At 51.7% G+C, this 26,424-nt stretch overlaps 1 protein-coding gene across 3 annotated transcripts in view; it reads left to right on the forward strand.

Annotated features, from left to right (window-relative positions):
• The window catches only part of SMARCA4 (SWI/SNF related BAF chromatin remodeling complex subunit ATPase 4), a 96,770-nt gene that overhangs the window by 44,956 nt on the left and 25,390 nt on the right, over positions 1–26,424 (forward strand). For all 3 annotated transcript variants that reach the window (XM_075346532.1, XM_075346530.1, XM_075346531.1), the window contains exons 29-31: positions 2,779–3,023; positions 3,103–3,211; positions 3,298–3,399. In XM_075346532.1, the coding sequence (XP_075202647.1) occupies positions 2,779–3,023; positions 3,103–3,211; positions 3,298–3,399 (456 nt within the window). The remainder of the gene's footprint in view (positions 1–2,778; positions 3,024–3,102; positions 3,212–3,297; positions 3,400–26,424) is intronic.

A 26,424-nucleotide genomic window follows, 5' to 3' on the forward strand; every position in this document is an offset into this window, starting at 1 on the left:
ATGCACTTCCTGGGGAAGATGGTGGCAGCAATGGAGGCAGTCCCTTTCGCGCAGTTTCACCTGCGTCCTCTTCAATGGGACATCCTACGCAAATGGGACAGGAAGCCGACGTCTCTCGACAGGAACGTCTCCCTCTCTCAGGCAACCAAAGCTTCCCTTCGGTGGTGGCTTCTTCCCACTTCTTTATCGAAGGGGAAATCCTTCCTACCCCCATCCTGGGAGGTGGTCACGACGGACGCGAGTCTGTCAGGGTGGGGAGCAGTCTTTCTCCACCACAGGGCTCAGGGTACGTGGACTCAGCAAGAGTCCTCACTTCAGATCAATGTTCTGGAGATCAGGGCAGTATATCTTGCCCTAAAAGGGTTCCAGCAGTGGCTGGAAGGCAAGCAGATCCGAATTCAGTCGGACAACTCCACAGCGGTGGCTTACATCAACCACCAAGGCGGAACACGCAGTCGGCAAGCCTTCCAGGAAGTCCGGCGGATTTTGATGTGGGTGGAAGCCACGGCCTCCACCATCTCCGCAGTTCACATCCCGGGCGTGGAAAACTGGGAAGCAGACTTTCTCAGTCGCCAGGGCATGGACGCAGGGGAATGGTCCCTTCACCCGGACGTGTTTCAGGAGATCTGTTGCCGCTGGGGGATGCCGGACGTCGACCTAACGGCGTCCCGGCACAACAACAAGGTCACGGCATTCATGGCACGATCTCACGATCACAGAGCTCTGGCGGCAGACGCCTTAGTTCAGGATTGGTCGCAGTTTCAACTCCCTTATGTGTTTCCTCCTCTGGCACTGTTGCCCAGAGTGTTACGCAAGATCAGGGCCGACGGCCGCCGCGCCATCCTCGTCGCTCCAGACTGGCCGAGGAGGTCGTGGTACCCGGATCTGTGGCATCTCACGGTCGGCCAACCGTGGGCACTACCAGACCGACCAGACTTGCTGTCTCAAGGGCCGTTTTTCCATCTGAATTCTACGGCCCTCAACCTGACTGTGTGGCCATTGAGTCTTGGATCTTAGCGTCTTCGGGATTATCTCAAGAGGTCATTGCCACTATGAGACAGGCTAGGAAACCAACGTCCGCCAAGATCTACCACAGGACGTGGAAAATATTCCTGTCGTGGTGCTCTGCTCAGGGTTTTTCTCCCTGGCCTTTTGCCTTGCCCACTTTTCTGTCCTTTCTTCAATCCGGATTGGAAAAGGGTTTGTCGCTCGGCTCCCTTAAGGGACAAGTCTCTGCGCTCTCTGTGTTTTTTCAGAAGCGCCTGACCAGACTTCCACAGGTACGCACGTTCCTGCAGGGGGTTTGTCACATCGTCCCTCCTTACAAGCGTCCGTTAGAACCCTGGGATCTGAACAGGGTGCTGATGGTTCTTCAGAAACCACCGTTCGAGCCAATGAGGGATATTTCTCTCGCACGCCTTTCGCAGAAAGTGGTTTTCCTAGTAGCAGTCACTTCACTTCGGAGAGTGTCTGAGCTAGCAGCGTTGTCATGCAAAGCCCCTTTCCTGGTGTTTCACCAGGACAAGGTGGTTCTGCGTCCGGTTCCGGAATTTCTCCCTAAGGTGGTATCCCCCTTTCATCTCAATCAGGATATCTCCTTACCCTCTTTTTGTCCTCATCCAGTTCACCAATGTGAAAAGGATTTGCACTTGTTAGATCTGGTGAGAGCACTCAGACTCTACATTTCTCGTACGGCGCCCCTGCGCCGCTCGGATGCACTCTTTGTCCTTGTCACTGGCCAGCGTAAAGGGACACAAGCTTCCAAATCAACCCTGGCTCGGTGGATCAAGGAACCAATTCTCGAAGCTTATCGTTCCTCGGGGCTTCCGGTTCCTTCAGGGCTGAAGGCCCATTCTACCAGGGCCGTGGGAGCGTCCTGGGCCTTGCGGCACCAGGCTACGGCTCAGCAGGTGTGTCAGGCAGCTACCTGGTCGAGCCTGCACACTTTCACGAAACACTATCAGGTGCATACCTATGCTTCGGCACATGCCAGCCTAGGTAGGCGAGTCCTTCAGGCGGCGGTTGCCCACCTGTAGGACGGAGCCGTTACGGCTCTATTATGAGGTATTATTTACCCACCCAGGGACTGCTTTTGGACGTCCCAATTGTCTGGGTCTCCCAATGGAGCGACAAAGAAGAAGGGAATTTTGTTTACTTACCGTAAATTCCTTTTCTTCTAGCTCCAATTGGGAGACCCAGCACCCGCCCCTGTTTTTTTTTTTGTGTACACATGTTGTTCGTGTTGAATGGTTTCAGTTCTCCGATATTCCTCTGGATTGAATTTACATTAAACCAGTTTATAATTTTTTCCTCCTTCTTGCTTTTGCACCAAAACTGAGGAGCCCGTGGGAGCACGGGGGGTGTATAGGCAGAAGGGGAGGGGCTTTACACTTTTAGTGTAATACTTTGTGTGGCCTCCGGAGGCATAGCTATACACCCAATTGTCTGGGTCTCCCAATTGGAGCTAGAAGAAAAGGAATTTACGGTAAGTAAACACAATTCCCTTCATAAATGCTAAAGGCTTCCATCTTTTTCTGCCTACATGGCACTTTGCCACCACCTGGTGCTTTCTGGGTTTTCCTCAGCTCAGTGGAACTGTTGTGTTTTTGTAGGTCCAGATAAGTTCTTCTATTGCGGCTCCTATGGATGCCAATAAATCGCCCACTAAATGTGGCAACTACCAAGTTTTACAGCTGTTTTTCTTTAACCCAGACAGCCCCTAGGAAGGATAAAACAGAAGTTGTAAGTATCTGCTGCAGCTATTTTATTATTCTCCAGGCCATTGAGGAAGGTACGTTAGAGGAGATCGAAGAAGAGGTTCGTCAGAAGAAGACCACCCGTAAGCGGAAACGAGATGTGGATGTTGGAACACCAATGACCAGCACACGACATCGGGAGAAGGAGGATGATGGCAGAAAGAAGAAACGAGGGCGACCTCCGGCAGAAAAGCTTTCCCCTAACCCTCCTAACCTCACCAGGAAAATGAAGAAGGTCGTCGATGCTGTGATCAAATATAAGGACAGGTAATGTATCCCGCCTTTTTCACTACTTTGTGGTATTGCTAAGAATCGCAGTTGGCCTCACCATGTTTTCCCGTGGTAGTGGCTCCGGGCGGCAGCTCAGCGAAGTTTTCATCCAGCTTCCATCCCGTAAAGAGCTCCCAGAGTATTATGAACTGATCCGGAAGCCGGTGGACTTCAGAAAGATCAAGGTTGGCAGAGGATCGCACTGCACACTGACGACATTTGGGGCTTTTCTTCCAACAGGAATTAATCTAGAATTTTACTTCTCTTTCAGGAGAGGATTAGAAACCACAAGTACCGCAGTCTGAATGATCTGGAGAAGGACGTCATGCTGCTCTGTCAGAACGCACAGACCTTCAACCTGGAGGGATCTCTGGTGAGTCCGTCCACATCAGACCGCTCTAGTCTGCCTGTATACTAATCTAATGTCTGTGACAGCGACTTCCCCGCCTCCATACAGAGACCCCCATAACTAAAGTTTTCTAGACGTGCAGGATTAGATAAAAAAAACACCAAAAAACTGAGCTGTAACAAAAAAAACAGTAAACATGCAACGTTACAAGCATGTAAATGGCAGCCTCTAGACAAGAATAAACCAAAGAGAAAAATTGTATGAAAAATACCCTGAATAATAATGAATAAAATGCAAGTGCTTAAAGGGAACCTGTCACCAGAATTTTCGCTATTAAACTAAAAGAATCCCCTTCTGCAGCTCCTGGGCTGCATTCTAGAAAGGTTCATCTTGCTACTGGCCCCCCTTTCAGACCTAAGTAACAACTTTATAAAATATTACCCTTTGGTATGGTAATGACGTTTGTTGGCATTTGTTGGCCCCGGAGGCGAGCTGTATTTCGTCTGCTATTTCCCCCTCGTGCCGCTGTTCGCCGCAGGGCTGTGGAGTCAGAGTCAGAGCTCATTTTGGTGGAGTCGGTATAAAATGCACCGACTCCGACTCCTAAAATATATAATTGGGCACAGTAGTGCAATGCAGAATGTGCTGAAAATTTTTTCATAGGAATTTGGGAAAGTTATGAAATTTCCTATAAATGGCTGTTCTATTCCTGATCTAAGGCTGCATTCACACACAGCGTTTTTGCTGAGTTTTTTGCGGATACGTTTTTCAGCTGCAAAAGCAGATCCGCATCACCTGAAAGGTTTTTGAGCTCATAAATAATGTTTTCAATAGCAAAAGCAGATTAGAAAAAGGACACACAAACTGACTGCTCATTCTCTGTGAGGATCCTCACAATACGCTGTGTCTGAATGTCCTATCTTTTCACCCATTGCCTTTGCTGGGTGCCAGAGTCACTACATTTCACTGAATTATTTTGCCATCTATGTTCGATATGTTTGTAACAAGAAAGAAATTGTTAGCAAGACACTGGCAGTAAAAGATAGTAAAGCTCATCACACTGGCCAGTTTCTCCAGGCCTTAGTGGAAAAAGTTCTGCAAGATTAGGAACTCAAAAAAGAACAGGTTCTTGCCTTTGTAACGGAAAATGCTTCAAACAGAAGTACAATTAAACTGATGAATGAGAGTAATGAACAACATCTAGAAGAACATTTAGGATTTAGTATGTGTGAGATGGAGCCACAGCGCTGCTCATGTAACTGAGGAACAAACAGATATTACAACAGAAGAAATGCAAAATGATACTCTAGGATTAGATGATCTTGTTGAAGCTGCTTCAAAACACTTTCCTGTTCATCACATGCGCCGTGTTGTGCACACGCTTCAGCTGGCAATAAGAGAGAGTCTGCAAGAGGGACCCCGATTTCACACACATCTTTTCGCCGGTTTGGCGCATACAGTGCACTCCAGTACAGTGTATACAGTACAGTGGCAGCATGACAAACGACGGTCAAGCACAAGAGGACTTGGGGCCTGACAGTGCTACTGCTGCCATATCTTCATCCTCATCAGATGAGGAGTTTAACTTTGACAAGTATTTGGATGACATGGAGCAGGCAAAGCATTACCACAAGGAAAAAGATTTCACTCAGTCTCCTATAGCAGCAGATTGACCAGATTTCAGTAAAATTTTCTTTATCGTTCCTTTGGGAGACCCAGACCATGGGTGTTTAGCTTCTGCCTCCGGAGGACACACAAAGTACTACACTCAAAAGTGTAGCTCCTCCCTCTGAGCTTATACACCCCCTGGTAGCCAGTTCTAGCCAGTTCTAGTTTTGTGTTCAGGAGGTCATACATCCACACATGCATTCTCATCTGATTGTTTGACTTTTGGAAATAGTTTGAAGAAAAGCGGGTCCATGTCTGGACTCCCGGCATGTCCCTTCTCACCCCACTGTGTCGGCGGTGTTGTTAAGGTTGATTTACAAGGCTGAAGCCTTACATGCCGCGCTCCTTCACCATCCCTTCTGGGCTCTGGCTTGAAGTGGGAGCCAGCACGGTCTCCATGCCAGGCAGGAGTCCGGTCTCCATCCACAGCCCCTTGAGGATTCTGTTGGACCGGAGCACTCAACCCCAGGGACATGGCCCTGCGTCTCAGCAGCTAAGTACCTGAGACGTTTATGTTGGGGGTCCCGGTTCTTTATTGTAAGGGGAGAGTATGCTGTATGTGATTGTTTTAACTTTTCCGGCGGGTTCTCCAGCTTTTGCCTGAGAACCGCGCCGATGGTGCCTGCTTGTCGGCCTCGCCGTTTAAATTTAGGCCCCGGCTTAGCCGGAGGCCTAGTTTCGTTTTCCTGCCCTCGCATGTCACTCATGCAGAGGGACAGGTTCGGCTCCTCCCGGCAGCCGTTCTACACAGGGGAGGGACACTCACCACTGCTGGGGCGTCCCTCCTTCCCGGCAGGTCTCTATAGCCCTCCAGTTCCCGCTCTTTTATAGGAATGCCCCTAGTCTCGCCCCCTCCATTTCTCAGGCAGAGTTCACTCTGCTCTGGGGCATCCTGCATTCTGCATCTCTGCTGAGGTGCTGCGCTCTGGGGGACCGGGCTTCGGGATCTGGAGGGCACACAACACCGCGCTCAGCGGTCTGGTAAGCCACAGCCGGTCTCCGGTTGTGGACCTCTGTATATTCTCCCTGGGGTTCATTCTCTGCAAAGCCCCCACTCCAGCAGCATGTCTCACACAAGGAGCAAGGCTACAAAGCTTTATTCTGCATGCACTGCATGTAAGCTCCTGCTGCCTGAGCCGAGCATTTATCCACACTGTGATGGTTGCTCTAACTTGGCGGTGCCACAGCCTGGAGTCTCACCCCCAGTGGTCTCTAGGCTGCTGCTGCACCTGTGATTGAACCCCCGGCCTGGGTAGAGTCCTTTTCTAGGTCCATATCCCAGTCATTTGCTGAGTCCATGGGACTTTTGTCCAGGACTTTGAATATGCATCAGCCCCCGTCTCAGGGTGCCTCTAATACTCTTGACAGAGGACTCCTATCATCTGACCTCCGTCCATCAGAGCTCACGGAGGATTCATCATCTGATCCCAGACCCCGTCCTTCTAAGAGAAGGCGCAGGGTTTCCTCCCCCTCCCCATCCCACGGCTCTGTCTCAAGAGCTGACTCTCAAGATGAGGAGGATGCCCTCACTGGGGGCTCGGAGGCTATGTATCCCATCGATTTCTCTGAGAGTGACTCAGATCTTAGTGATTTGATTGCTTCTATTAATTCTGTGCTGGATTTCAATCTGCCAGTATCAGAGGAGCAACTCTTTGGCAGAAAAACATCAGTTTACCTCGCCTAAGAGAGTGAAGAGTGTGTTCTTTAACCACTCCAGTTTTCAGACCGCTGTGACCAAACCCAGGACCTGCCCTGACAAACGCTTTCCAAAGCGTGGTTCTGATGACCGGTTTCCATTTCCACCTGAGGTGGTCAAGGAGTGGTCTCACTCCCCAAAGGTAGACCCTCCGGTGTCTAGGCTATCAGCCCGGACCGTTGTGTCGGTGGCTGACGGCACCTCCCTTAAGGATTCCACTGACCGTCAGATTGACCTTCTGGCCAAATCTGTGTACGAAGCTGCGGGGGCCGCGTTTTCCCCGACTTTTGCAGCAGTGTGGGCTCTCAAAGCCATCTCTGCTTCTCTAGAGGAGATGCATTCCCTCACCAAGGAATCTATGCCTGAGATGGTTACCTTAACTGCTCAGGCTTCAGCTTTTTCATCCTATGCCATGTCTGCCATGCTAGAGGCTGCTCACCGCACTGCGGTGGCTTCAGCTAATTCTCTTGTTATCCGCAGGATTTTGTGGCTTCGAGAGTGGAAGGCAGATGCTTCGTCCAAGAAGTTTCTTGCTGGACTCCCTTTTGCTGGTTCACGGCTGTTTGGTGAACAGCTGGATGAAATCATTAAAGAAGCTACTGGCGGGAAGAGTACTTCCATGCCACAAACCAAGACCAGGAAACCCGCCCAGGGTAGGAATCAATCAAGGTTTCGTTCCTTTCGTTCCTCCAACTGGTCATCCTCTAAGCCTTCCACCTCGTCCGCTAACTCAGCCAAGGATCAGAAATCCAACTGGCGCCCAAAAGCGCGTCCGCAGAAGACCGCAGAAGGTTCTGCCACTAAGGCAGCTTCCTAATGACTCTCGGCCCGCTCCAGCCACGTCCTTAGTCGGTGGCAGGCTCTCCCACTTTGGCGACGCTTGGTTAAAGCAGGTCTCCAATCAGTGGGTGAGAGACATCATATCTCACGGTTACAGGATAGAATTCTCTTCCAGCCCTCCAAACAGATTTTTTTCTCTCTACTCCCCCCTGCTCCAAGGCCGCCGCCTTCTCACAGGCCGTGGCGTCCTTGCAGGCAAACGGAGTGATTGTCCCAGTTCCCGCTCAGGAACGGTTCAGAGGTTTTTACTCAAATCTTTTCCTAGTTCCAAAAAAGGACGGTACCTTCCGGCCCATCCTGGATCTCAAGCTTCTCAACAAGCGTGTCCGGATGCGGCATTTTCGCATGGAGTCTCTGCGATCAGTCATTGCCTCTATGACCCAAGGGGAGTTCCTGCCGTCCATCGACATCAGAGATGCCTATCTACATGTGCCAATCGCAGTGTCACATCAGTGTTGGTTACGTTTTGCGATAGGAGAGGATCATTTCCAATTCGTGGCTCTCCCCTTCGGGTTAGCCACGGCCCCTCGGGTATTCACCAAGGTCATGGCGGCAGTGATTGCAGTCCTGCACCTCCAGGGGTTAGCAGTGCTTCCTTATCTGGACGACCTTCTGGTCAAGGGTCCATCCAGCACAGACTGTCAGCGGAGTGTTTCGCTCACTATCGCCACCCTAGCCCAATTCGGGTGGATTGTCAATCTTCCCAAATCCACTCTGACTCCGACCCAGAGTCTCACGTACCTAGGGATGCAGTTCGAGACTTTGCCGGCACTTGTGAAGTTGCCCTTAATCAAACAGCAGTCTCTCCAGCTAGCGGTGCGCTCTCTCCTGAGGCCCCGCCGTTATTCCCTCAGGCGCCTGATGCAGGTGCTGGGTCAAATGGTGGCTTCAATGGAGGCGGTTCCCTTTGCCCAGTTCCATCTGCGTCCTCTGCAGCTGGACATTCTCCGCTGTTGGGACAAGCGGCCTTCCTCCTTACAGAGGTTAGTGGCTCTGTCGCCACGGACCAGGACCTCTCTTCAGTGGTGGCTTCGACCCCTCTCCCTGTCCCAAGGGCACTCCTTCCTGGCTCCGTCCTGGGTGATTCTCACCACGGATGCCAGCCTATCCGGCTGGGGAGCGGTACATGTCCACCACAGAGCTCAGGGCACTTGGACGCCGTCCGAGTCAGCCCTTTCAATCAATGTGCTGGAAACCAGAGCTGTGCTTCTAGCTCTCCTAGCCTTTCACCACCTGTTGGCGGGCAGGCACATTCGAGTCCAGTCAGACAACGCGACAGCGGTTGCCTACATCAATCACCAAGGCGGGACACGCAGCCTCCTGGCAATGTTGGAGGTCCAACGCATTCTTCAATGGGCGGAGGACTCCAAGTCCACCATATCCGCAGTCCACATCCCTGGCGTAGAAAACTGGGAGGCAGATTTTCTCAGCCGTCAATCCGTGGACGGTGGCGAGTGGTCTCTGCACCCGGCAGTGTTTCAGTCAATCTGCCGCAAGTGGGGCACTCCGGACGTGGACCTAATGGCATCCCGTCACAACAACAAGGTTCCGGTTTACGTGGCTCGCTCCCACGATCCTCAGGCCTTCGCCGCGGACGCTCTGGTTCAAGACTGGTCCCAGTTTCATCTGTCCTACGTGTTTCCCCCTCTAGCTCTATTGCCCAGAGTCCTGCGCAAGATCAGAATGGAGGGCCGTCGAGTCATCCTCATTGCACCGGACTGGCCCAGGCGAGCTTGGTATCCGGACCTGCTCCAACTGTCCGTGAAGATGCCGTGGCATCTTCCGGACCGTCCAGACCTGCTCTCGCAAGGTCCGTTTTTCCGCCCGAATTCTGCGGCACTCAAATTGACGGCGTGGCTCTTGAGTCCTGGATTTTGACGGCTTCTGGTATTCCTCCTGAAGTCATCTCCACTATGACTCGGGCCCGTAAGGCTATGTCCGCACGTTGCTTTTTACCTGCTTTTTACCTGCTTTTTTGCTGCTTTTTCAACTGCAGCGTTTAATGCCAAAATGGTTGTGTTCTGCTTTTCAAGCAAAGTCTATGGGAATTTGGGTTTCTTGTCCGCACTATGCAGTTCAAACTGCAGCCTTTTTGTTGCAGAACTTTGGTCAAAAACTCAGCTTTGCAGTGCAAAACCCAAATGGCAAAAACAACTGACATGTGAATTGTTTTTGCCATTTGGGTTTTGCACTGCAAAGCTGAGTTTTTGACCAAAGTTCTGCACCAAAAAGGCTGCAGTTTGAACTGCATAGTGCGGACAAGAAAACCAAATTCCCATAGACTTTGCTTGAATAGAAGAACACATCCATTTTGGCATTAAACAGCGCAGAAGAAAAAGCAGCAAAAAAGCAGGTAAAAAGCAGGTAAAAAGCAACGTGCGCACATACCCTAAGTCTTCCTCCGTCAAGATCTATCACAGGACTTGGAAAATTTTCCTGTCCTGGTGTCGCTCTTCCGGCCATTCTCCTTGGCCATTTTCGTTGCCGACCCTTCTGTCTTTTTTACAGTCCGGTCTGCAGCTAGGACTGTCCCTCAACTCTCTCAAGGGACAGGTCTCAGCTCTATCAGTGCTGTTCCAGCGGCGTCTCGCCCGGCTGGCTCAGATCCGCACCTTCATGCAAGGTGCGTCTCACATCATTCCGCCTTATCGGTGGCCCTTTGATCCCTGGGACCTTAACTTGGTCCTCACGGTATTGCAGAAACCCCCCTTTGAGCCTCTTAGGGAGGTTTCTTTGTATCGTCTTTCTCAAAAGGTGGCCTTTCTAGTTGCCATAACTTCTCTCAGGAGAGCCTCTGATTTGGCTGCGCTCTCCTCGGAGTCACCTTTTTTGGTTTTTCACCAAGACATGGTAGTTCTCCGTCCGACCCCGGACTTTCTTTCTAAGGTGGTCTCTCCCTTCCACCTTAACCAGGATATTTCCTTGCCTTCCTTCTGTCCGGCCCCTGTTCATCGCTTTGAGAAAGCGCTGCATGCTCTAGATCTGGTGCGTGCTATCCGGATTTATGTGGCTCGCGCCGCTGCGCTTAGGCGGTGCACCTCTTTTTGTGCTAACCACAGGGCGGCGCAAGGGTCTCTCTGCTTCTAAGCCGACCTTGGCCCATTGGATTAGATCGACCATTTCGGACGCCTACCAGAGTACTCAGGTGCCTCCCCCGCCGGGGATCAAAGCACACTCGACCAGAGCTGTCGGTGCCTCTTGGGCTTTTAGGCACCAGGCTACGGCTCAACAAGTCTGTCAGGCTGCCACTTGGACTAGCCTGCATACCTTTTCGAAGCACTACCAAGTGCATGCTCATGCTTCGGCAGATGCGAGCTTGGGCAGACTCATCCTTCAGGCGGCTGTCGCCCACTTGTGAAGTTAGGCTCCGCCTACTTCTTAGTTTTTACTGTTTATTCCCACCCAGGGACAGCTTTGGAACGTCCCATGGTCTGGGTCTCCCAAAGGAACGATAAAGAAAAAGAGAATTTCTTCGGCGCTCCATTGGGAGACCCAGACGATTGGGTGTATAGCACTGCCCTCCGGAGGCCACACAAAGCATTACACTAAAAAGTGTAAGGCCCCTCCCCTTCTGGCTATACACCCCCAGTGGGATCACTGGCTCACCAGTTTTCTGCTTTGTGCGAAGGAGGTCAGACATCCACGCATAGCTCCACTGTTTAGTCAGCAGCAGCTGCTGACTATGTCGGATGGAAGAAAAGAGGGCCCATACTAGGGCCCCCAGCATGCTCCCTTCTCACCCCACTTGTGGTTTGTAAGGTTGAGGTATCCATTGCGGGTACGGAGGCGAGAGCCCACATGCTGTTTTCCTTCCCCATCCCCCTGAGGGGCTCTGAGGAAGTGGGATCTTACCGGCCTCCAAGCCCTGAGGCCGGGCTCCGTCCACAGACCCATTGAACCTGCTGGATAAGGAGCCGGGGTACCGTTCAGGGACAAGGCCCTGCAACATTCAGGTACTCTGTGTCCCCCTATGGACTGGCCGCGCACACTCCAGACTTGCTGGGTGTGCTAGTGCGCCGGGGACAGTAGCGCTGCGCGCTGGGGTTTGAGTCACTGCAGCTTGGCTGAGTGACTTTATGTGTTGGGAACTACCGCGCCGGCCGCTCCGGGAGCGGCGGCGCGGCTGGGACTTGTAGTGCGCCGGGGACTTAGCGCCGACCGTGCTTTTACGACGGCGGCGCTTATAAATCTAGTCCCCGGCTTTTGCGGCCTAGCTCCGCTTCGTTCCCGCCCCCTCCCTGTCAATCAGGGAAGGGGACAGGCGTTGTGCAATCGTCAGCGCCGAGGGCTGGAGCCTTATTTACATGCTCCAGCCCTCTCACTGGGCACAGTGGGACGCAGGTTTCCCGCTTTTTGTCTGAGCACACCCAGGGCCCGCCCCCCCTCCACAGAGACGCCGGCAGCCATTCCTGCATGCAGTCTGGCTGGGGAACGGACACAGGCTCTGGGAGACCCAGACAAGGGATTTCTGGCGACCACACACCCGCGTTAAGCGGGCGGTAAGCAGCACATTCGTGCTGGCCCCACTAGTGCCACAGTGTTATTTGGTGTACTTTCTTCGTCGCTCTATTGGGAGACCCAGACGATTGGGTGTATAGCACTGCCTCCGGAGGCCACACAAAGCAATTACACTAAAAAGTGTAAGTCCCCTCCCCTTCTGGCTATACACCCCCAGTGGGATCACTGGCTCACCAGTTTTCTGCTTTGTGCGAAGGAGGTCAGACATCCACGCATAGCTCCACTGTTTGTAGTCAGCAGTAGCTGCTGGCTATATCGGATGGAAGAAAAGAGGGCCCATATGGGGCCCCCAGCATGCTCCCTTCTCACCCGCGGTGGTGCTTGTAAGGTTGAGGTACCTATTGCTGGTACAGAGGCTGGAGCCCACATGCTGTTTTCCTTCCACATCCCCTGGAGGGCTCTGTGGAAGTGGGATCTTGCCGGCCCCCAAGCCCTGAGGCCGGGCTCCATCCACAGACCCATAGAACCTGCTGGATTTGGAGCGGGAGTGCCGTTCAGGGACAAGGCCCTGCAACTTTCAGGTACTCTGTGTCCCCGGCAGGCACGGACACTCTCAGGCTTGCTGAGCGTTATAGTGCGCCGGGGACAGTAGCGCTGTGCGCCGGGGTTAGGTCACTGCAGCTTTGCTGAGTGACGTTTCATGTTGGGAACTACTGCGCCGACCGCTCCTGGAGCGGCGGCGCAGCTGCGACTTGTAGTGCGCCGGGGACTTTGCGCCGACCGCGCTTTTACGGCGGCGGCGCTTCTAACTTTAGCCCCCGGCTTCTGCGGCCTAGTGCCGCTTCGTTCCCGCCCCCACCCTGTCAATCAGGGTAGGGGAGAGACGCTGCTCAATTAACAGCGCCGAGGGCTGGAGCTTTATTTACATGCTCCAGCCCTCTCACTAGGCACAGGGGGAAGCAGACTTCCCGCTCTTCGTCGGTGTACGCCCAGGGCCCGCCCCCCCCTCTCCACAAGGACGCCGGCAGCCATTACACATGCGGTCTGGCTGGGGAAAGGCAGCAGGCTCTGGGAGACCCAGACTAGAGGGATTTCTGGCGTCCACACACCGCTCCTAAGCGGGCGGTAAGCAGCACAGTAGTGCTGGCCCCTCTAGTGCCTCAGTGTTATATTAGTGTACTTTTTTCTTGGTACCATATATATATATATTTATATAGTGCACTGTAAGGTCGCTTCTTGGCTGGACACCCTGTACTGCTCTGAGGAGGCAGCAACATGTCATCCGCAAAACGCAAGGGTGCCAAGGCACAGGCTGTGTACACTGTTTGTACTGCATGTGGGGCTAATCTACCAGCAGGCTCCAACGACTCTCATTGTGTGCAATGTTCAGTCCCAGTGGCACTTCGTCAGCCAGAGCCTATTGTGGTGGTAGCCCAGGCAGAGGCGCCTGTGAACCCTGCCCCGGTGACGGGGACAGACTTTGCAGTTTTTGCTGATAAAATGTCTGTGACTATGGCAAAAATCCTGGAGACCTTGCAGTCCAGGCCAGTTGCTCAGACCATGGACACTGCTGTGTCTATGCTCTCCGGTCCCCCTCAGTTGGAACTAATCCGTACTTCAGGGGGGTCTCAAGCATCACAGGCTGAAGTCTCTGACTCAGATGACAGTCCCAGGCAGCCTAAGCGAGCTCGCTGGGAAAGACCCTCCACGTCTTCACACTGTTCAGGGTCTCAGCGACAAGAGTCTCTCTGTGATGAGACTGAGGACGGTGACCAGGATTCTAATCCTGAGGCCCCTCTCAATCTGGATGCCCCTGATGGCGACGCCATGGTTAATGACCTTATATCGGCAATTAATAGGCTGTTGGATATTTCTCCCCCAGCCCCTTCTGCAGAGGAGGCAGCTGCACAGCAGGAGAAGTTCCATTTCCTATATCCCAAGCGTAAATTAAGTGCCTTTTTGGACCACTCTGACTTCAGAGAATCGATCCAGAAACACGACGCTCATCCAGACAAGCGTTTCTCTAAACGTTCTAAGGATACCCGTTATCCTTTTCCCTCTGAGGTGGCCAAACGCTGGACCCAGTGTCCAAAGGTGGATCCCCCAATTTCCAAGCTTGCGGCTAGATCCATAGTCGCAGTAGAGGATGGCGCTTCACTTAAAGATGCCAACGACAGACAGATGGACCTTTGGTTGAAATCTGTCTATGAAGCTATCGGCGCGTCGTTTGCTCCAGCATTCGCGGCCGTGTGGGCACTCCAAGCTATTTCAGCTGGTTTAGCACAGGTGGATGCTTTCATACATCCAGCAGTGCCGCAAGTGGCGTCCCTAACTTCGCAAATGTCTGCGTTTGCGACCTATGCTATCAATGCTGTCCTAGAATCTACGAGCCGTACCGCTATGGCGTCCGCCAATTCTGTGGTTTTGCGCAGAGCCTTGTGGTTAAAGGACTGGAAAGCAGATGCTGGTTCCAAAAAATGCTTAACCAGCTTGCCATTATCTAGAGACAGACTGTTTGGTGAGTCATTGGCTGAAATCATAAAACAGTCCAAGGGTAAGGACTCTTCCTTGCCACAGCCCAGAGCAAGTAAACCTCAACAGAAAAAGTGGCAGTCGAGGTTTCGGTCCTTTCGAGGCTCGGGCAAGGCCCAATTCTCCTCGTCCAAAAGGACTCAGAAAGAACAAGGGAGCTCAGATTCCTGGCGGGCTCACTCACGCCCCAGGAAAACAAATGGAGGAACCGCTTCCAAAGCGGCTACCTCATGACTTTCGGCCTCCTCCCTCCGCATCCTCAGTCGGTGGCAGGCTCTCCCGCTTTTGCGACATTTGGCTGTCACAGGTCAAAGACCGGTGGGTAACAGACATTCTGTCTCGCGGGTACAGAATCGAGTTCAGTTCTCGGCCTCCACTTCGGTTCTTCAGAACCTCCCCACGCCCCAACCGAGCAGATGCCCTGCTGCAGGCGGTGGACTCTCTAAGAGCAGAAGGAGTCGTGATCCCTGTCCTCCCTCACGAACGGGGGCGAGGATTTTACTCCAATCTCTTTGTGGTTCCAAAAAAGGACGGCTCCTTCCGTCCTGTTCTGGACCTAAAACTGCTCAACAAGCATGTGAACGCCAGGCGGTTCCGGATGGAATCCCTCCGCTCAGTCATTGCCTCAATGTCTCAAGGAGATTTCCTAGCATCAATAGACATCAAAGATGCTTATCTCCACGTGCCGATTGCTACAGAGCACCAATGCTTTCTACGCTTCGTGATAGGAGACGACCATCTTCAGTTCGTAGCTCTGCCATTTGGTCTGGCGACAGCCCCTCGGGTGTTCACCAAGATCATGGCGGCAGTGGTAGCAGTCTTGCACTCTCACGGACACTCTGTGATCCCTTACTTGGACGATCTACTGGTCAAGGCACCCTCTCAAGAGGCATGCCAACTCAGCCTGAATGTTGCACTGGAGACTCTCCAGGCGTTCGGGTGGATCATCAACTTCCCAAAGTCAAATCTGTCACCGACCCAATCACTAACGTATCTTGGCATGGAGTTTCATACTCTATCAGCGATAGTGAAGCTTCCGCTGGACAAGCAGCGGTCTCTACAGACTGGGGTGCAGGCTCTCCTTCAAAGTCAGCCGCACTCCTTAAGACGCCTCATGCACTTCCTCGGGAAGATGGTGGCGGCAATAGAGGCGGTTCCGTTTGCGCAGTTTCATCTGCGTCCACTTCAATGGGACATTCTCCGCCAATGGGACGGGAAGTCAACATCCCTGGACAGGAAAGTCTCCCTTTCCCAGACGGCCAAGGACTCTCTGCAGTGGTGGCTTCTTCCCACCTCATTATCACAGGGAAGATCCTTCCTACCACCGTCTTGGGCGGTGGTCACGACAGATGCGAGTCTGTCAGGGTGGGGAGCAGTCTTTCTCCACCACAGGGCTCAGGGTACGTGGTCTCAGCAGGAGTCCACCCTTCAGATCAATGTTCTGGAAATCAGAGCAGTGTATCTTGCCCTACTAGCCTTCCAGCAGTGGCTGGAAGGAAGGCAGATCCGAATTCAGTCGGACAACTCCACAGCGGTGGCATACATCAACCACCAAGGGGGGACACGCAGTCGGCAAGCCTTCCAGGAAGTCCGGCGGATTCTGATGTGGGTGGAAGCCACAGTCTCCACCATATCCGCGGTTCACATCCCCGGCGTAGAAAACTGGGAAGCAGACTTCCTCAGTCGCCAGGGCATGGACGCAGGGGAATGGTCCCTTCACCCAGACGTGTTTCAGGAAATCTGTCGCCGCTGGGGGGTGCCGGACGTCGACCTAATGGCGTCACGGCACAACAACAAGGTCCCAACCTTCATGGCACGGTCTCGCGATCAAAGAGCGCTGGCGGCAGACGCCCTAGTGCAAGATTGGTCGCAGTTCCGGCTCCCTTATGTGTTTCCACCTCTGGCACTCTTGCCCAGAGTGCTACGCAAGATCAGATCCGATTGCAGCCGCGTCATACTTGTCGCCCCAGACTGGCCGAGGAGGGCGTGGTATCCGGATCTGTGGCAGCTCACGGTCGGCCAACCGTGGGCACTCCCACACCGACCAGACTTACTGTCCCAAGGGCCGTTTTTCCATCGGAATTCTGCGGCCCTGAACCTGACTGTGTGGCCATTGAGTCCTGGATCCTAACGTCTTCAGGATTGTCCCAAGGTGTCGTTGCCACCATGAGACAGGCTAGGAAGCCCACGTCCGCTAAGATCTACCACAGAACGTGGAGGATATTTTTATCCTGGTGCTCTGCTCAGGGAGTGTCTCCCTGGCCATTTGCATTGCCTACCTTTCTTTCTTTCCTGCAATCTGGGTTAGAAAAAGGTTTGTCGCTCGGCTCCCTTAAAGGTCAGGTCTCGGCGCTATCCGTCTTTTTTCAGAGGCGTTTGGCACGCCTTCCTAAGGTGCGCACGTTCTTACAGGGGGTTTGCCATATCGTACCCCCGTACAAGCGGCCGTTAGATCCATGGGATCTGAACAGGGTACTAGTTGCCCTCCAGAAGCCGCCCTTCGAGCCTCTGAGGGAGGTTTCACTTTCTAGACTATCACAGAAAGTGGCTTTTCTGGTAGCGATCACATCTCTTCAGAGAGTGTCTGAGCTGGCAGCACTATCATCCAAGGCTCCCTTCCTGGTCTTCCACCAGGACAAGGTTGTGCTGCGTCCTATTCAGGAGTTTCTCCCGAAGGTGGTATCCTCTTTTCATCTTAATCAGGATATCTCTTTGCCTTCGTTTTGTCCTCATGCAGTTCATCGGTATGAGAAGGATTTACATTTGTTAGATCTGGTGAGAGCACTCAGAATCTACATTTCCCGCACGGCGCCCTTGCGCCGTTCGGATGCACTCTTTGTCCTTGTCGCTGGTAAGCGCAAAGGGTCGCAGGCTTCTAAAGCCACCCTGGCTCGATGGATCAAAGAACCAATTCTTGAAGCCTACCGTTCTGCTGGGCTTCCGGTTCCATCAGGGCTGAAGGCCCATTCTACCAGAGCCGTGGGTGCATCCTGGGCATTACGACACCAGGCTACGGCTCAACAGGTGTGCCAGGCAGCTACCTGGTCGAGTCTGCACACTTTCACCAAACATTATCAGGTGCATACCTATGCTTCGGCGGACGCCAGCCTAGGTAGAAGAGTCCTGCAGGCGGCAGTTGCCTCCCCGTAGGGGAGGGCTGTCTTGCAGCTCTAACATGAGGTATTTCTTTACCCACCCAGGGACAGCTTTTGGACGTCCCAATCGTCTGGGTCTCCCAATAGAGCGACGAAGAAGAAGGGAATTTTGTTACTTACCGTAAATTCCTTTTCTTCTAGCTCTTATTGGGAGACCCAGCACCCGCCCTGTTGTCCTTCGGGATTGTTGGTTTGTTTGCGGGTACACATGTTGTTCATGTTGAACGGTTTTCAGTTCTCCGATGTTACTCGGAGAGAATTTGTTTAAACCAGTTATTGGCTTTCCTCCTTCTTGCTTTTGCACTAAAACTGGTGAGCCAGTGATCCCACTGGGGGTGTATAGCCAGAAGGGGAGGGGCCTTACACTTTTTAGTGTAATTGCTTTGTGTGGCCTCCGGAGGCAGTGCTATACACCCAATCGTCTGGGTCTCCCAATAAGAGCTAGAAGAAAAGGAATTTACGGTAAGTAACAAAATTCCCTTCTTTTCCTGTACCAGATATATCTATATATATTGCACTGTAAGGTCGCTTCTTGGCTGTATACCCCTATTGCTCTGAGGAGACGACAACATGTCATCTGCAAAACGCAAGGGTGCCAAGACACAGGCTGTGAACGCTGCTTGTGCCGCTTGTGGGGCTAATCTACCGGCAGGTTACAATGACCCCCATTGTGTGCAATGTTCGGTCCCTGTGCCACTTCGTCAACCGGAGCCTATGGTGGTAGTGGCCCAGGCAGAGTCGCCGGTGAACCCTGTCCCGGTGACGGGGACAGAGTTTGCTGTTTTTGCTGACAGGATGTCTGTCACTATGACAAAAATCCTAGAGACCTTGCAGGCCAGGCCAGTTACTCAGTCCATGGACACTGCTGCGGCAATGTTCCCCGGTCCCCCTCAGTTGGAGTTAATCCGTGCTTCAAGGGGGTCCCAGGCATCTCAGCCTGACGGCTCTGATTCAGATGACAGTCCCAGGCAGCCTAAGCGTGCTCGCTGGGAGAGACCCCCCACGTCATCACGCGGATCAGGGTCTCAACGAGAAGAGTCTCTACATGATGAGACAGAGGAGGGGGATCAGGAGTCTAATCCTGAAACCGCTCTCAATCTGGATACTCCTGATGGTGACGCCATGGTAAATGACCTTATAGGGGCCATCAATAGTCTATTGGAAATTTCTCCCCCTGCCCCTTCTGCAGAGGAGGCAGCTGCACAGCAGGAGAAGTTCCATTTCAGGTATCCCAAGCCTAAACTGAGTACTTTTCTGGACCACGCTGACTTCAGAGAATCAGTCCAGAAACACCATGCCTACCCAGATAAGCGTTTCTCCAAACGTCTTAAGGATACACGTTATCCCTTTCCCCCTGACGTGGTCAAACGCTGGACCCAGTGTCCAAAGGTGGATCCCCCAATCTCCAGGCTTGCAGCTAGATCCATAGTTGCAGTGGAAGATGGGGCTTCACTTAAAGATGCCAATGACAGACAGATGGACCTTTGGTTAAAGTCTGTCTATGAAGCTATCGGCGCGTCGTTTGCTCCAGCATTCGCGGCCGTGTGGGCACTCCAAGCTATTTCAGCTGGCCTGGCACAGGTGGACTCTATCATATGTCCAGCAGTGCCGCGAGTAGCGTCCCTAACCTCGCAAATGTCTGCGTTTGCGACTTACGCTATCAACGCTGTCCTGGACTCTACAAGCCGTACCTCAATTGCGTCTGCCAACTCTGTTGTCTTGCGCAGAGCCTTGTGGTTAAAGGAATGGAAAGCGGATTCTGCTTCCAAAAAATGTTTAACCAGCTTGCCGCTATCTGTAGATAGACTGTTTGGTGAACAATTGGCTGAAATCATTAAGCAATCCAAGGGTAAGGACTCCTCCTTACCCCAGCCCAGATCAAGCAAACCTCAACAGAGGAAGTGGCAGTCGAGGTTTCGGTCCTTTCGAGGCTCCAGCAAGACCCAATTCTCCTCGTCCAAAGGGACTCAGAAGGAGCAAAGGAGCTCAGATTCCTGGCGGGCTCATTCACGCCCCAAGAAAGCAACCGGAGGAACCGCTTCCAAGGCGGCTGCCTCATGACTTTCGGCCTCAGCCCTCCGCATCCTCGGTCGGTGGCAGGCTCTCCCGCTTTTGCGACATTTGGCTGCCACAGGTCAAAGACCGGTGGGTAGCAGACATTTTGTCTCACGGGAGGATAGAGTTCAGTTCTCGTCCTCCGCCTCGGTTCTTCAGAACCTCCCCACATCCCGACCGAGCAGATGCCCTTCTGCAGGCGGTGTGCTCACTAAAAGCAGAAGGAGTGGTGATCCCTGTTCCTCTGCAGGAACAAGGGCAAGGTTTTTACTCCAATCTCTTCGTGGTTCCAAAAAAGGACGGCTCGTTCCGTCCTGTTCTGGACCTAAAGCTGCTCAACAAGCATGTGAACGCCAGGCGGTTCCGGATGGAATCCCTCCGCTCTGTCATTGCCTCAATGTCTCAAGGACATTTCCTTGCATCAATAGACATCAAAGATGCTTATCTCCACGTGCCGATTGCTACAGAGCACCAACGTTTTCTACGTTTCGTGATAGGAGACGACCATCTCCAGTTCGTAGCTCTGCCATTTGGTCTGGCGACAGCCCCACGGGTTTTCACCAAGGTCATGGCGGCAGTGGTAGCAGTCTTACATTCTCAGGGACATTCGGTGATCCCTTACTTAGACGATCTACTTGTCAAAGCACCCTCTCAAGAGGCATGCCAACACAGCCCGAATGTTGCGCTGGAGACTCTCCAGACTTTCGGGTGGATCATCAACTTTTCAAAGTCAAACTTGGCACCGACTCAATCACTAACGTATCTTGGCATGGAGTTTCATACTCTCTCAGCGATAGTGAAGCTTCCGCTGGACAAGCAGCGGTCTCTACAGACAGGGGTACAATCTCTCCTTCAGGGTCAGTCGCACCCCTTAAGGCGCCTCATGCACTTCCTAGGAAGATGGTGGCAGCAATGGAGGCAGTCCCGTTCGCGCAGTTTCATCTGCGTCCACTTCAATGGGACATTCTCCGCCAATGGGACGGGAAGACAACTTCCCTAGACAGGAAAGTCTCCCTTTCTCAGACGGCCAAGGATTCTCTGCTATGGTGGCTTCTTCCCACCTCATTAACGCAGGGAAGATCATTCCTGCCCCCATCCTGGGCAGTGGTCACGACAGACGCGAGTCTGTCAGGGTGGGGAGCAGTTTTTCTCCACCACAGGGCTCAAGGGACGTGGACTCAGCAGGAGTCCACCCTTCAGATCAATGTTCTGGAAATCAGGGCAGTGTATCTTGCCCTATTAGCCTTCCAGCAGTGGCTGGAAGGAAAGCAGATCCGAATTCAGTCGGACAACTCCACAGCGGTGGCATACATCAACCACCAAGGAGGGACACGCAGTCGGCAAGCCTTCCAGGAAGTCAGGCGGATTCTGATGTGGGTAGAGGAAAAAGCATCCACCATATCAGCAGTTCACATCCCGGGCGTAGAAAACTGGGAAGCAGACTTCCTCAGTCGCCAGGGCATGGACGCAGGGGAATGGTCCCTTCACCCGGACGTGTTTCAGGAATCTGCCGCCGCTGGGGGGGTGCCGGACGTCGACCTAATGGCGTCTCGGCACAACAACAAGGTCCCGACCTTCATAGCGCGGTCTCGCGATCAAAGAGCTCTGGCGGCAGACGCCTTAGTGCAAGATTGGTCGCAGTTCCGGCTCCCTTATGTGTTTCCACCTCTGGCACTCTTGCCCAGAGTGTTACGCAAGATCAGATCCGATTGCGGCCGCGTCATACTCGTCGCCCCAGACTGGCCGAGGAGGTCGTGGTACCCGGATCTGTGGCATCTCACGGTCGGCCAACCGTGGGCACTACCAGACCGTCCAGACTTACTGTCCCAAGGGCCGTTTTTCCATCGGAATTCTGCGGCCCTGAACCTGACTGTGTGGCCATTGAGTCCTGGATCCTAGCGTCTTCAGGATTATCCCAAGGGGTCGTGGCCACCATGAGACAGGCTAGGAAGTCCACTTCTGCTAAGATCTACCACAGAACGTGGAAGATTTTCTTATCCTGGTGCTCTGCACAAGGAGTATCTCCCTGGCCACTCGCGTTACCTGTCTTTCTTTCCTTCCTGCAATCTGGGTCGGAAAAGGGCTTGTCGCTCGGCTCCCTTAAAGGGCAAGTCTCGGCACTATCCGTGTTTTTTCAGAAGCGTCTAGCACGACTTTCTCAGGTGCGCACGTTCCTGCAGGGGGTTTGTCATATCGTACCTCCGTACAGGCGGCCGTTAGATCCGTGGGATCTAAACAAGGTCCTTGTTGCTCTCCAGAAGCCGCCCTTCGAGCCTCTGAGGGATGTGTCACTTTCTCGACTCTCACAGAAAGTGGCCTTTCTGGTAGCGGTCACGTCTCTTCGGAGAGTGTCTGAACTAGCGGCGCTGTCATCCAAAGCTCCTTTCCTGGTGTTCCACCAGGACAAGGTAGTGCTGCGCCCCATTCAGGAGTTTCTCCCTAAGGTGGTATCCTCTTTTCATCTTAATCAGGATATCTCCTTGCCTTCCTTTTATCCGCATGCAGTTCATCGGTATGAAAAGGATTTACATTTGTTGGATCTGGTGAGAGCACTCAGGATCTACATTTCCCGCACGGCGCCCCTGCGCCGCTCGGAGGCACTCTTTGTCCTTGTCGCTGGTAAGCGCAAAGGGTCGCAGGCTTCCAAAGCCACCCTGGCTCGATGGATCAAAGAACCAATTCTTGAAGCCTACCGTTCTGCTGGGCTTCCGGTTCCATCAGGGCTGAAGGCCCATTCTACCAGAGCCGTGGGTGCGTCCTGGGCATTACGACACCAGGCTACGGCTCAACAGGTGTGCCAGGCAGCTACCTGGTCGAGTCTGCACACTTTCACCAAACATTATCAGGTGCATACCTATGCTTCGGCGGACGCCAGCCTAGGTAGAAGAGTCCTGCAGGCGGCAGTTGCCTCCCCGTAGGGGAGGGCTGTCTTTGCAGCTCTAACATGAGGTATTTCTTTACCCACCCAGGGACTGCTTTTGGACGTCCCAATCGTCTGGGTCTCCCAATGGAGCGCCGAAGAAGAAGGGAATTTTGTTACTTACCGTAAATTCCTTTTCTTCTAGCTCCTATTGGGAGACCCAGCACCCGCCCTGTTGTCCTTCGGGATTTTTGGTTGTTTTTCGGGTACACATGTTGTTCATGTTGAATGGTTTTCAGTTCTCCGATGTTACTTCGGAGTGAATTTGTTTAAACCAGTTCTTGGCTTTCCTCCTTCTTGCTTTTGCACTAAAACTGGTGAGCCAGTGATCCCACTGGGGGTGTATAGCCAGAAGGGGAGGGGCCTTACACTTTTTAGTGTAATGCTTTGTGTGGCCTCCTGAGGGCAGTGCTATACACCCAATCGTCTGGGTCTCCCAATAGGAGCTAGAAGAAAAGGAATTTACGGTAAGTAACAAAATTCCCTTCTTTGTTACTTACCGTAAATTCTTTTTCTTATAGTTCCGTATTGGGAGACCCAGCTCCCTCCCTGTTGCCTGTTGGCAATTTCTTGTTCCGCGTGTTATCACCGGCTGTTGTCGTGGACAGAGTCTCCGGTTGTTCCGGTTCTTACTCGGTTCTACTTGTGGGTGGCTATTCTCCTTCAGCTTTTGCACTAAACTGGCTAGAACTGGCTACCAGGGGGTGTATAAGCTCAGAGGGAGGAGCTACACTTTTTAGTGTAGTACTTTGTGTGTCCTCCGGAGGCAGAAGCTAAACACCCATGGTCTGGGTCTCCCAATACGGAACTATAAGAAAAAGAATTTACGGTAAGTAAACAAAATTCTCTTTTTTCACTTTCTCTCAAAGAAATAGAAAAATTCAACCGTTCATCAAAACTGACTGTGCATGAGGCAATTACTTTATACCCGGAAATTGGTAGAGATGTTCCCATGTGGTTACGGCTTTGCCTCCAACCCAAGTTACTGTAGAGAGGTTGTTCTCTAGCCTTAAAATTATTAGGTCAGATTGGAGGTCATCTGTGAAGGAGGATCTGATGGAAGCAATTCTATTTCCTACAACAAATTCATAGACTGCACAAATGTTATTTACTATGTGTTCGTTGAAAACTGTTTTTTGCCGCTTACATAGTGTATTACATAGTGATTATATATATATATATATATATATATATATATATATATATATATATATATATATATATATATATATATATATATATATATATATATATTTATCATAAATCTCATAGTGTATTACATAGTGTTATATATAATACTATGTAAGTGGCAAAAAACAGTTTTCAACAAAAACATACTAAATATTTAGTATATTGCTTATATTTAAGTGAAAAATGTATTGTAGTACAATGTGAACATCAGACATTTAATCATTTTTATGATACAATAATCAAGATATTTAGAACATAAAATATATTTATTGGAATACAACTTTAGAAAACACTGTACTAAATGGTAAATGTTATACAATATGTAATATACAGTAATTACATATATATCTTGTGTATGTATAATACAATATGTAATTATATATATTTACATATTGTATTATACATACACACAAGATATATGTAATCTACTGTATATTACATATTTTATAACATATTTACAATTTATTACAGTTTTTTTTGTGTTCTAAAGTTGTATTCCAATAAATATATTTCTTTGTCGCTCCATTGGGAGACCCAGACAATTGGGTGTATAGCTTCTGCCTCCGGAGGCCACACAAAGTATTACACTTTAAAAAGTGTAACCCCTCCCCTCTGCCTATACACCCTCCCGTGCATCACGGGCTCCTCAGTTTTTATGCTTTGTGTTGAAGGAGGCACACATTCACTCGAGCTCCCATTTTAGTCAGCAGCAGCTGCTGATTGTATCGGATGGAAGAAAAGAGGGCCCCTAACAGGGCTCCCGGCATGCTCCCTTCTCACCCCACTGAGTCGGCGATGCTGTTAAGGTTGAGGTACCCATTGCGGGTACAAAGGCTGGAGCCACATGCCGTTTTCCTTCCCCATCCCTTAGAGGCTCTGGGAGAAGTGGGATCCTAACCGGTCATCCAGGCACTGGGACCGGGCTCCCTCCGCAGCCCATGTGGGAATCTGACGGACAGGAGACTGGGTATCATCAGGGACAGGCCCTTCATCTAAAGGTACTCTGTGTCCCCTTGGGGACGGTGCATGGAGCACTTTGGTCTCAGACGCTGCAGCGGCTGCTGTATTTGTATGACGACCGGGACTACCGCGCCGACCGCGCCTGTTTGCCGGCCGCGGTATTAAATTTAGTCCCCGGCTTTTGCGGCCTAGTGCCTTAAACTCCCGCCCCCGGGCCTGCCAGTCAGGGGTAAGGGCGGGACGGTCGGCCTGACGTCGACAGTGAGGGCTGGAGCACACTTGAGGTGTCCTCCTCCCCCCTCACTAATCACTCTGGGGCACCAGATTCCCGCACTTTATTAGTCACGCCCACGGCTCCCTCCTCCCCTAAGAACGCCGGCAGCCATGTTTTAAACACATTCTGCCGGTGGAGGACTTCTGGCTGCAGCTCTTGGAGACCCAAGGCAGGGAATCTGGTGGACACACACCGCTTGAGCGGTCGGTAAGCCACACCGGTCACCCGGTGCTGGTCCCCCTAGGGTGCCGAACTTATATATATATATATATATATATATATATATATATATATATATATATATATATATATATATATATATATATATATATATATATATATATATATATATATATATATATATATATATGTGTATATATATATATATATGTGTATATATATATATGTGTATATATATATATGTGTATATATATATATATATATATATATATATATATATATATATATATATATGTGTATATATATATATATATATATATATATATATATATATATATATATATATATGTATATATTAATTATTATATTATATTTGTATACATTTTCTCGGTTCGGCCGCAGGGTTTAGCTTTTGGCTATATACCCTCAGTGATCACTCTCCTGGGAGACAACAGCATGTCGTTCACAAGGAGCAAGGGTGCCAAGACACAGGGTTATTTTGCAACCTCTTGTGCGGCTATGCTACCTGCAGGTTCCACCTACCCTCACTGTGAGCAATGCTCGGGCCCTGTGGCACTCGCTCAGCCGGAGCCTCGGGCACTGGTGGGACCCTCGGCCCAGGTAGAACCGCCGGCTTCCCCTGTCCAGGTGGCAGGGACAGAGTTTGCAGTTTTAGCTGAGAAACTCTGAGAGTCACTTTCACAATCCATGGCTCAGTCTATGGACAAATGGTCTGCTAAGATACTAGAAGCCTTACAGTCCAGACCGGCCCTTACACAGGCCCCGGGCACTGCGGGGTCATCGCCCCCAGGCCCCTCTCGGTCTGCGCCGCAGCGTGCTCCCGGGGTGGCCCCTAGGTATCACATGGAGGACTCCGGCACGGACCGCAGTCCCAGACCGGCTAAGCGGGCTCGCTGGGAATCTTCCCCGACTTCATCACGCTGTTCGGGGTCTCAGCTTGAGGACTCTCTGGAGGATGAGGCGGAGGTCGCAGCCCAGGGCTCTGACCCTGACGTTGCTCTCAATCTTGATACACCTGAAGGGGACGCCATAGTAAATGACCTTATAGCGTCCATCAACCAGGTGCTAGATCTTTCTCCCCCAACTCCACCTGGAGAGG

This window comes from Anomaloglossus baeobatrachus, chromosome 4, assembly GCF_048569485.1.
Source record: "Anomaloglossus baeobatrachus isolate aAnoBae1 chromosome 4, aAnoBae1.hap1, whole genome shotgun sequence".
Lineage (NCBI taxonomy): Eukaryota > Metazoa > Chordata > Amphibia > Anura > Aromobatidae > Anomaloglossus > Anomaloglossus baeobatrachus.